Source organism: Antennarius striatus, chromosome 14, assembly GCF_040054535.1.
Source record: "Antennarius striatus isolate MH-2024 chromosome 14, ASM4005453v1, whole genome shotgun sequence".
NCBI classification, from domain to species: domain Eukaryota; kingdom Metazoa; phylum Chordata; class Actinopteri; order Lophiiformes; family Antennariidae; genus Antennarius; species Antennarius striatus.
In genome coordinates, this window is record NC_090789.1 from 4,940,631 (window position 1) to 4,953,134 (window position 12,504).

General features: G+C 45.8%; 1 protein-coding gene across 1 annotated transcript in view; it reads right to left on the reverse strand.

The window, feature by feature from the left end:
- The window catches only part of LOC137607730 (potassium voltage-gated channel subfamily KQT member 4), a 37,570-nt gene extending 30,132 nt beyond the window's left edge, over window positions 1-7,438 (reverse strand). The window contains exon 1 of the mRNA XM_068333672.1: window positions 6,525-7,438. Within this exon, the coding sequence (XP_068189773.1) occupies window positions 6,525-6,826 (302 nt within the window). The 5' untranslated portion in view covers window positions 6,827-7,438. The remainder of the gene's footprint in view (window positions 1-6,524) is intronic.
- Window positions 7,439-12,504: the final 5,066 nt, after the last annotated feature.

The window sequence follows — 12,504 nt, forward strand, 5'->3', positions numbered from 1 at the left end:
CAAAATAAATTTAGCAAATGTTCCAATATTTCTAATCAATGAGATCAGGTCCATATATTACATTATAAAACGACCTTTTGTATTCCCATTCATATGCAGCCTGGGGTATATATTTAGCGCCGATAGAGAGATGTAAAAACAAGATCTGCGGTGGAGGGGAGGTGGGAGACTGCCTCTGGATTTCCCTGCCTGTGAAAACTGATCTGTGTTTAGAGGGTCTTGACTAATCAAAATAAACTCTTGGCATTTCCCTTCATCCCTCATTTCCAAATGCCACGGGATTCCTGGCCTGTTTCAGCGACAATAAGATTACATAAACACAGATTAGTGCAGATTAAGGGGTGTCAGAACCCCTGTTTGCATCCGACTTGCAGAGGACTCAAACAGGACCAGCGTTTGCGGCTAAAAGGTTGAAAAGGAACTTGGATTCAAGTCGAGAACTTCAGAGCTGGCTTGATTCGACTCTTAAAATACTTGTGACTCCGTTTGAACTGGAGATTGTGAGCGATATCCCCCATCAAAATAAAGGCATCAAGAATCTGATGTAGTTCCCTCCCTTTGGTATCGCATGTCGTGTCATGCCTCTGGCGCTTGCGGGGCCCTCTCCGCCTGCAGCTGCTGCACCAGTTGTCACATTTCTTCACGCAAACAAAAGAATCTCTAAATTCGATATTTGCCCTGTCAATAATTCTATAAAAAAGAAGAAAAAAAAAAAGAAAAAAAAAGATTATGGATCGATCGTCCTCACCTGAACACACGGTGACCGCAGTCACCTGGTGCAGTGACGATAATGGAGGCGTGACCTCCACATGCGGTATCACAGCTGACGGCACGCCGTTCGATTCTGCGTGTGTGATAAATTTGACCTTTATTCTGTTGGGTGTATAAACAAAGGCAGCTTGTTTTCCACCATCTCTATATTATATGTGTGTGTGTGTGTGTGTGTGTGTGTGTGTGTGTGTGTGTGTGTGTGTGTGTGTGTGTACGTCCTGTTCCTGGTTGAAAGCAGGGATGGGTATTAGGGGGAGAAACCTGAATCCCGGTCTGCCTTCACCGGGACAGACAGTCCCTTCCTGGGGGAGATGCATTTTGCCCTGAAAGGAGAAATTAATACAGTGACTAACCTCGACTCTCCTCTCCTTTCTGACTCCGGTTCTCCTCTCTGGACTCACACACATCACTCATCTTGTCCACCTTTGAAGGACACGACCGCAAACTCCTCCAGGAACGACACATGTGGGGAACGCCGCCCTGACTTTATGTTCTTAAAAGACAACTTTGAACCGCGGTCGTCTTCGGACAGGACCTGCGTTACCGAACAAGACACCGGATCTCCAGCAGCAGCTGTTGCTGCAGGGGACAAACGGAAAGAGAATTTTCCCGTAGGTATCAATAGAGCATTACGTTATGATCAGTCATCCTTAGCAACCCAAATCTCAAGTTCATGCCCCGCCTGTTTGTCTCTTCTGCTTGAATGTGAGGCCTTAGCCTCCACAGTGGCGGGTAAGGCCTCATGAACGCCTCATCAAGACTGGCCTTTATTTCCAATCGGGCCGGTAGCTGATCTCGGATCAGCCAATCAGGTTCAAGATGAAGAAACTAGTAAGGCAACAGAAGAGAAGTCAATTAGAAAATGAGAGACGTTATTCCCACTCAGGATGAAGTGGAAGAGGAGAGCGATGGAGGGGGGGGGGAGACGGAGCGACAGGAGAACGAAGGCATCTGTGCATTAAAGGATTCCTAATGGAGCAGAAATTACACAACCTGCTGAGGCCAACAGATAAAAAATAAACAGCAGCGGAAAATGAACGACAAGCGTCTAATCTGGTGCTCCAAGCAGGCGGAAAAAAACTCCAGCGTGGCCCCCACCCCCTATTCTCTAATTTATGACGCCACTTCCCTGTCCTCTCCACCCGTCTCCCCGTGTCCAAACGGAAACAACAAAACAAAAAGCGATTTTTCTAATTTTTTTTTTCATTTCTTGGATTATTGATAATAATAATTAAAAAAAAAAAAAAAGTTCCAACCCCAAGCTTGACAAGAGGATTTTTTTGTAAGATGCTGTTGGGGGGGGAAGGAGGGGAGGGGCTATAAAACCTGGAAAAAGGATTAAAGGAAAACTGCGTGAACAGACAGATAGATAAAGAGGCTAAATGGGTTTAAAATGTCAGAAAGGCAATTCAGCATTAATAAACATCTTGAAACCTGCGTTCTGTTACGGCACCAGTAGAACTAAAGGTTTTCAGTCCAAAGCATCAGCGGAGATCTCCAGGTTAGAGTCCTACCCACCCACCCCCGACTCCCACGTCTATAAATAATAATGCAGCTTTAGACTCGGCCTTTCATGAACGTATACAATCACTGATGCCTGCGCCATAAAAGGTTAACGTGAAGGCGTTCTCTCGCTCAGCGGGGATGTTAAAAGGATTTATTTGGCAAAGAACTGCCCGACATGCGATGTCACCTTTGGAGATTTGTTGAAGGTTCCTGTTTCAGATCAAACACGGGGACCCGACCGCAAACGACACGCAGGCATTGAACGCTGCAACAGATTAGCAGTCAGTCAAGTATTGTCAGGTGTATTTGTTTGAATTTACCTAAAATACAAGAGTTTAAAAGGCAAATATAAAAAATTTTAAAAAATAGAACAAACAGAGGAATTATGAGGAAGTCGTTTTTACGGAGCGACAAATGCCATAAAGGAGATCAGGGTGGATGTAACGGTGTTTTGTAGGGAACGAATGAATGAGTCTTTGTTCTGATGATGTCTCTGAGGCATCGTCTGGTTTTTGTTTTTTTTTTAATCTGAGACCTGAGAAAAAACTTCACACACCTGTTGTCACACTCTCGGAGGATTAAACAGCTATTTGGAGACAAATTTCTCCCGATTACACCCCTCCTGTTCTGGTCTAAAATCTCAATTTTCATCCTCATTTGTGAGCCATCAATAATACATGGTGGGTGTATTTCCATCCTTTGAAACCAATCAATCACTCCGCTGGTCGGCGGTGGGGCTCGACTGCCTTTTCCTGTCCTGTCCACAAGGCTGTATTCAGGGTGGGCTAACGCTACCAAACCAAAGGCTATGAAGTGAGAAGGGCAGCTAAAGTCAAGACCCAGACATTACACAGGTCCTTCAATGGACACTGCACCGGTTGTGGTCGGCTCCAGGTCACGTGACCTGGTCAGGACCGGTGGCCTCATTTTAGACCGGAGTCCCACCGACCAAAGGAACTCCTGCTGCGGTGAATTACTATAGACGAGACAGACGGCCTCATGTGATGGGGCTATATGTGGCGCTGTGTGTGTGTTGGAACTGGGTAAGAGGTCAAAGGTGAAGGAAAACACTGAAACTGATCCTCATTGGTCAGGTTTACACACAAACATCCAGAAACACGCGTAAAGACAACAGGGAGATTAAGAAGCATCAACAAAAATGGAAAAAGAAAAGTTCTGATTTAAAATCCTTATTAAGAAAAAAAAAAGGAATTATTCTTTGGTTCTAATCTCTGTCATTATTTATGAACTTGGTGTAAAGATGAAAGTATCACGCCTTCCAGGAAATTTGGATCATTTTTTGATCTTTAATACACCAAACAGCGAATTCCCTCTTTCTTTTTTTTCACCTTCTTATTTTATTCTGATGTTCTGATGTTCATTCATCACCTTCCACCCCCCCACCCCCCCACCCCTCTAAGGGAATGTCTGGATTCTCCTGGCAGTCGACTGGAGCATCTGCTTTAGGTGCTCAGAAAAACAAACTTTGGTCAATCTGCTTTCACAGTTGAAGGAGAAGGGAAGTGGAATTCCATTCCCACAAACATCAGAGACTCTAAAAGCTTTGCGGTGTTTAAAACCGGCCTCAGGATCTGGCTAAAATCAGCACAAAAGTGTCATCACCAATGACTGCCTTGTGCTTACTGTATTTATTAGAGGATACCGATTCTATTTATTATCTCACACTGATGGGCTTTTAAACATTTGGCTGTTTTACACCGTGTATTTCACCATTTTGTGTTTATTTATTTAAAAATTAAATTAAATGTTTCTGATTTTTATGGAATTTAAAAAAGAAAAGACCAAAGCCGCCGCCCCCTTTACCGTTTTTTTACTTGATTGCCCCAAACTTGAATGGGTCGGTTTTGGTCCTAGAGCTAACGTCGCATCAGCTGTAGGGGGGGTGAAAACACCCTTTTGTTGGGGGGTAAAAATACACACTGTTACTGTTTAAACATTGACTCCAATACAGTCAGGTATGAGCCGTGACGACATCGGCTCCTGTAAAGCCCCCATCCTCCTACGGGGTCCGTGGGGAGGGCAGTGACTTTACTGCAGGTGAAACAAAGGAGGGGGGGGGGGGGTTCAGCGATGACAAAGAGGTCTTGTGTGAGTGAGTGATGGGACCATAACACCACAAGCACCACTTAACATATCAAGCGCTCCGTGCAGTGTTGGGACCGGAGTCTGGAGAGACAATGCAACAACCTGCAGCGCTGTCCGAGCAACCGATCAGGTGGGCATGGGGGGTTGTTGGGGTTGGGGGTTCGGACTTTTTTTTTTTTTTGGGGATGCAAAGAGGTTTCCCAGAAAAAATATTTTAACAAGTTCTGAAAGAGGAGAGGAGAGGAGAGGAGAGGAGAGGAGAGCATCATTCTAATCACACTTTGGATTATTTGTCAAACAGATCAATCAGTTCAGAGTTTTACGGCCACCCCCCCCCCCCCCAAATGTAACACAAATGTTATTTTTCTGACTCTAAATGATTCCATCTTTAATAACAAGCGTCTCTAGAACTTTGCATCAACTCTGTCAACTTCAACCTCCTGAGGAATCTTAGCCCATTCCTCCTGGACAAATTGGCCTCCAGTTCTGGAATATTCCTGTTCCACCTTCTCCAAATCTCTCTGGAGAGTTTTTGTGAGATTAAAGTTTGATGATATGAACTGTCGCCCTGGAATGATCCAGGGTTTATCGGTGGACTTTTGAGGTCTGCGTGGGATCGTCGTTCTTTCGGGACGTCCAGTGATGCTTCAGCATCCTCCCAGGTGGAAATAAAACTTGTTTTTTTTTTATCATGTGAGGCTTTCATTTTCTTTTTTCTCTGCTTATAATTTCTCAATCGCTGCAATATCTTTGACAAATTTAAAACTGCAACACAACCCGGTGGTGAGAAGAAGGGCGGCTCTCCATCTCCTCCTCTGAAGCCCTGGCATCTGAAACAAGATCTCAGCACCTCGGACCCCCCCACCCCACACACTCCCCTTCTCTGGCAGAGAAATAACAACAACGGTAGAGTCTCCCATCCACTCAGACACCCAGTCATGTCATGTCTAAGGGGGTGGAGAGAATGTCACGCATGGATACCGAACCGTTCAAAGGCCATCGCTCTTAATTAGAACCACTGTGGGTGGCGGTATGTGACGTGTACACCCCCCCACCCCAAACACACACACACACACACAGGGGATCTCTCTCTCTCTGAGGGGAGGAAGAGCCGAACGCATCCGCTGGAGGAGCACTGAGACCCGGTCAGTCTGTGCGCACCGACGCGGCCCTGCGGAGGGATTTCCCCTCCCTCATAAACACACGATGACATCGACTGGGGGGGGGGGTGGTGGTGGTGCTGCTGTACAGTATTTGTCTAAACAATGACACGGATTCGCGCAACGCGGTCCAAACAGCTCCCCACACAAGCTGAGGGTTGCGCGTCAGGCTCAGAAGACACCCAAACCTCACGGAGACCTTCAGTAAACCGGGCGAACTTTGACTGTTCTCGAGTGGCTGCTGTGGGTTTATGATTCACAGCAGGCCTTCTGGTTACGTCTTTACTGACTGCATCTGAAACAGGAGCTCAATTCTGACAAACTGCGGCTTATTTTACAGTTTGATTCGGAAAAAATTAAGATGTTTTCACACTGGTGGAAAGAAAACGCCGCTGCTCCAAGTGAACTCACCGCTTTTCCAGTGTTTACATGCTGTATACGTTTTTATTTATGTACTACATAAACCACCTGATAAAACTGTTTACAGTGTCCCGGAGGGGGGTTGCTTTAGTCTTTGCTCCGCGTTTATCTTTTAAAAAAAATGTCAGTATTGGAAAATAATTGGTGTAAGACTTTTTTTTCTTGATGCGTAATTTACTCCACCTGGCACAAAGGTGCTACTACAATTACGCGCGGCTGCAGGACAGTCTTAAATCACACTTAAATCACACACTTAAATCACACTCTCCACCCATACGGTCAGAACGCACACATGATTAGGGGGGGGGGGGTAACTGAGTTAAAATGACGGCATCAGAAATGTCTACAAGGGCATCGTGATAAAGCTCCGATAAATCCATCAAATCAATGGCGGCTGATCGGAACACGTGATTGGCAGGAAGTCAGTCACGCTTCTTGGCTTCAGTTGTTCAACTTAAGAAACTTTTTTTTTTTTTTTTAAAGTTGTTTTATTATAATCTATTGATTATAATAAATAAGAAAACAGCCTCAGGTGACATGACAAAAAGACGTTCCACTTACATGAATGCGTGATAGATGAAGGCGAATCCTCTCGGTCTTTCCAGCACGTTGTAAAGACAGTTTTGCAACTTTCGGAACCTTTTGCTGGAGGCGGAAGCGTTGCCCCGGGGTCCCGGTGGTCCGGGTAAGGGGGTACCCAGCAGACCCGTGCGGTGGGACGGGTGTCCGCGCTCCGGCGTGGACGGCTCGCTCTTCTCCGTGTGGACGGCGGTGAGCGCCACGAACTCCACCCGCCTGTCGTCGTCCGGAGCCGGGGGCGCCAGCATTCTGATGCCGCCGTTGTTGGACGGACTTCCCAACATCTTCGGGATGAAGAGATTCGAACTACATACGACCTGACACTTCTTTCACGGAGGGGGCAGAGCAAACTTTTGACCGAGTCATCGTCCGGATTGGTGGTTAAAGTGGATTAAACCGCGTTGGCGGTTCAAAACATCACCGTTAACTCCATCTCCTATATTTATGGAGTCAGCCTTAATCCGGCTTAGGTTTTAAAGTTATCTATAAATCAAATCCCGGTCAATAAAGAAAAGATGCACAACAAAGAGGCAAGTGCGTCGCGCTGAAACGTGACCTTCAGCGATCATTGTTGGGGTTCACTTGTGAGAAGTGACCACAGGAGGTGCAAACTAGTTCCCTTAACGCATGAAGTGACTTAAAAGAACTCGACTTCACCTGCTAGACGACCTGCCATCGCTTCTTCTACTTAAAACACGCAGTTATTAATCACTGAACTGGCGCGCTCAGTGTTTCCAGGGCGAGGGTTCTCCAAAAACAGCGTTTCCCCCCCAAAAAAAAAAAATAATAATAATAATAAAAATAAAAATAAAATAAAAAGCAGTCGCCAGCCTGCGTTCATTAGGTTGGTCGGAGCTGTTCATAGAGTTTGCATTAACGGAGTGACGACTCGCCACAGCCGCTATCATCCGCCCGCCTTCCCCTCCCGGCGCGTCTCTCCGCTCCAGCGCTCCTCCGCTCCGGCAGGCGGGGTGGAGCGCGCAGAAACCAGGACCATCGAGGGGTGGGTGGGGGGGGGGGGTTTGGTTCTGTCCAGAATCGCAGACCAGCAACTCTAAAACTCAGTTGAAGAGGCCCCGATAAACACCTGCCGATGTTTGCATTTGACGTGTCAGCGCGTACATAGGTGAAACACCCCCTCGTTTTCTCTCTTTCCTCCTCCTCCTCCTCCTCCTCCTCCTTTTCTTCCTCCTCCTCTCTTTCTGTCCGGTGAGTGGCGGGAGCCTTGGCCCACGGGATGCACGCAGGAAACGTGGCTAAGGAAGACCAGCAAAAAAAAAAATTCATCCCACTTTTGAACTGGAAAGTTCAGGAGTGTATATTGTGGGGAGGGGGGGGGGCTTGAATCCACGAGGTTTGGGACAGGTGCTGGGGAGGGGGTGAACCACAGCCTCCCCTCTGGTGGACAGAGCTTTCTAAATCTATGAGTGTGACACACACAGAGGCATGACGCAAATACTAGAGTTATGGGGCACAATGCCCTGGGGGGGGGTCACCTGTCACACGGGCTGCTGGGGAATCCACGGAGACAGTGATCTAATAGAACAGAAACACCAGGATGGGTGTACACCTGGAGGTCCTGGAGATCCTGGAGGGGTCCTGGCAACTAGAAAAAATAATTATGGAATTAGATGCAGGAGCTTTGTTGATCACCGTTTACGTGTTTTCAGGTTATCTCTGTTGTGTTTGGAGGTCAACTCAAAGAGCCTAATAATTGTTTTATTGCTCTTCCAGCCTGAAGATGCACTTTGGACCCTCCCCACCCCACCCTATTCTGTTCCTGCACTCTGAGCTTTAAATGAAGATTGAATTTCTGTGACACATGTCCAAACCAGAGGGAAATTCAAAAGAGCTGCACCGAGGCCTCAGCAGTCCCTTTAAATCCCGTTAAACCCAAACCCAGATTCCAAGGAGACACAAGTGACATCTAAACAGCTTCCTTCAGGGTTTTGTTGAAGGGAACGACAAAAGAAACGGGATTCGCCTCTTTTATCCTTTAAAAAGTAGTTTTATGTGTATGTGATAAGAAGATATTCAAGGAACATTTATCCAGATTGACTCCAAAATGTGAGGATTTCTTCCAGGAACATGCCCCATCCTTCCAAAAAAAAAAAAAAAGGTAGAAAGTGATTCCTGAATCCACCCTTTTTATCTAAATCTGCTCCAAATTAAAAAAAAAATGAAACACTATTTTTTTAAAGATATTTATTCATGTTTGGATTTTTTGTTCATCCTTTCTATAAGGTCTCATTGAGACACAAGATCTCTTGTTTCAAGAAATCAAAGAAATTATACAAAACAGAAAAGGAACCAAAAAAATGCATCTCCAAATTTCCCTTTGAAGTAGTTGTGTGTGCGTGTGTGTGTGTGTGTGTGTGTGTGTGTGTGTGTGTGTGTGTGTGTGTGCGTGTGTGTGTGTGTTAAATTCACACTTCTTCACTACAGCAGCAGTGGGGGGGGGCTGACCACGTGACGTCTGTGTATTCCTGTCCAATGTGACTCCTGCAGGCGTAAGAATGAACCCGGAATCTCACTGTTTTTTTATGTCTGTAAACTGAAGCTGAATTTTTTTTAAAAATTCAGATTAAATTGTTGATTTCTTTCAAGTAAAAACATACAAAACTTTTTTTTTAAAGTGAATATTATTGATCCCACATGGGGTCAAAAGTGAACATCACATTTTCACTAAAAAAAAACCCCAAGACGGCATTTTCAAATGTTTTGGTTGTAATCAATAATCCAGAAATGTTCATATTAACCAGAATCATTACATTTGACAGGTTCTGACCATAAATAATTTGCTTTAAACAATTAATCAATCCTTGAAATTACGATCTAATCTCACCACACGTGATTAACATTGCAGGAAATCTGAGAAACTGTAAAAAAAAATAAAATTACTTCACACATTAAGAGCATTCCTGTCACTTTTACATTTAAACTGAATGAAGTCTGGGCCTTTAAACTGAGGTTTGTTCCATGTAGATTGACAGGAGGAGTTAAAGGACATGGGATCACATTTTGGAGGCAATAAGGTCAAACTAAGGTGGCACGCTGATTAAGGAGCCTAAACGCACCACGGCAAAATGAACTATTCAAACAACAGAACCGTATCCTGTAGTGGGAATCTCCCGTTACGACTCCTCTCTCTGTTCCACTGGTTTCCTCTTCTCTCCAGTCTCTCACCAGTGCGAACCCAGCTGTGGGGGTGGATGAAGGAAGAGGGTGTCAACGGACGGGCCAGCCTTTTACCCGCAACCACCAGGGGATTTAAACGCACCAGCCCCCTTTGCTGTGGTGTTATTCTCATACAGCAATCAACACTTTTGGACTGGGTGGATTGTCCGGCGTGGCCTCGGGGACAAGGGCTGCCCCCCGTGACAACGTGCAACAGCTGAGCAATGTCAGAGGGCCTGTAAAAGCCCAATGTGGAACGGACGGGTGAAACGGGCGCAAGCGCACCGTCAGGGTGGGCTCCGAACCCCACTCGTGTGCAGATCTTGGAGACGCTCATGGGTGGAATTACAGTCGGGGGATGACCCAGAACAAACGGCAGCAATCCCGACGCTGGGAGGTTGTTGTGTTCCCCCCAATGCCCACCTCCGTCCCACACTGTTGTTTTTCCAGTGCACTCCACGCATTCCCTCACGCCCCACAGAGTCAGCTGAGCTCCAGGAGTCGACAGCCACTCAGGGAAGCTGGGGTAACTTAAAAATACTCACATCAGCAATTGTGCGCTACACACAATAAAGTGGAAACCAGCTCGACCCGACCCCCCTCTCCACCCCCAACTACTACCCACCCACCTCTATTCCTGCCCGCTTAAGACTCTTCACGGTTTTCCAGGTCCACTTATTTAATATCATTTCTACCGGTTTTCTTTTTCTTTCTTTTTTTGATCAGCTTCTTCCTCTTTAAGTTTTCCAATTCTCCGTTCTGATGTAAATCAGATTACAGTCGCTGCAGATATTAAAACACATGATGTCAAAGGGCGCTGTGTTAAAAAGCAGACCCTCCCTGAGCCACAAACTCCAACCGGGGCGCAGATGCTGTAAAAAAAAAACAACCCGTTCCGGTTTCTGCAGCGTGGGCATCTAAAGTCAGACGTACATTCCATGACCCAGTCAGGAAATTACAGAATTCTGGGGCCGAGGCCTCACTCAGTGGCTCATTCATGACCCGTCAAAAGGGCCTTTGTACCTTACACTACCGCTCTTTGCGTTCTTGCATCATTGGCTTCTGCTGGGAGTACAGCAGCTTGTTACTGACAGCCATTTACAAGGGTGGGGGAGGACTGTGGGGCAGACACCATCTCACTTAAGGCAAAAAAGAACCAGTCCAAGCCCATACAACTCTGACCTATAAAAAGACTGAGCAGCAATATAGAGTTTTGAGGCACGGAGGAGTCATGTGACACTCAGAGCTCCAGGAAACAGTCAAAACATGACCAGAAGGTCACGTGAAAAAAAAGAAGAAGCATTATTTGTTCCGTTGGAATCTAAAGATCCAGGAGAAACAGAATGTAATAGTTGTGCTTTTATTTGGTGTAGTCAAATTTAAATCATCCTTTTCTTTTCTTCTTTTTTTTCTCCTCAAATTTAAATTTTTTTTATTGTTTTATGATGAGGTTTTGGCAGATTTCTCAATTTTCAGATGAATTTATGCTAAAGATCATTCATCTTCCTCAATTAAATAAAGACACAAATATTTGGGAGTAAATGATGAAGAACGTCAGGTTAGAGACACATGACCTGGATCAGGATGCTGCTGGTGGTGGTGGTGGTGGGGGTTCAAGAGCACCATCAGGGAAGCACCTGCTCCATTTACACTAGAATATAATTAGTTTTGGGGTTTTTTTAATCAATCCAAATGTATGTGTTTTGTGCTTTTTATCAGAAAAGCTGACAGGATGCTCATTCTGTATTTTCATGGGTGTTGTATCTCGTCGACCTCCACAGGTGACCTTCCTCCTTCTGCTGATCCTGCACTGACAAGTGAATTTCTCTAAATGCATCAGTGAAAGGTCCAATTATTCTATTACAGCACAGAATCGCCAGGATCTGTGAGGGGAAAAAACCCCCATGATATGGGAGACAAGAGGATCAAGAATGGATCACATCCCGGTGGAAGTCCTCTCCTATTTAACGGATTGCGTCCGGTTTAGTGGGACCAGCTGGTGTCCAACGTTGAGTTCCATGCGGTAGGAGGACCGGCTCATGCGGACAGGGGTCGCGTTGATCTGGCCAAACAAGCCGGGTCAAGAAAAATTCCACCAGACAATCCTTTTCACGCTCGATTTAAGCGCAAACATGCGCGCAATCCTGGCCGCTCTTATTAGGAGCTGAGCAGCGGTGTGCGCTCATTAATGCAGTTATTGTTCGGTGATTAAGTCGATTAAGACACCCTCCACCCCCCAGTTTTGACTAACTTTGTTTGGTCAAAATTATAGGAAGAAAGTTGAAAGAGATTCATTAGTTTTGTCTTTCAGCGTTGATGAAGTTGAACACTAGGCCTTGTGCTTTTCGTGTGAAGTGGGCCTTTGTGCGCGTTCTGCATTTCCACTCGGTTGATTTTCTTTAATTACCTCGCTTCCCTTTTAGGATTTAGGCCGGATAAGGAACGCGGTCTGATCTTACTCGGGAGCAAACACCTCGTGACACTAGTGTTAATATCCACGCACCCTTTGGAGCGCGTAAAGCTTCCCAGAGCGCACGAAGAGGGACGCAAAAGTTTAGGTTAGAGGTTCATGTTATCTGGCTCGGGGGTGGAGTGAGCGCACGTTTTTGTTCACGCACAACAGTTGTGTTTATGTTCCTTACTTAAACTGCTGGTGAAAACTCTTTTAAACTGGTGTGATCATAAATAATCTGGCACATTAATCCGGGTCGGTGCTGCCCTCCTGTGGTCAAACGGGGAAACTGCGCACTAAATGGCGCCACGTGATTCTTCTTTCTGATGTAAA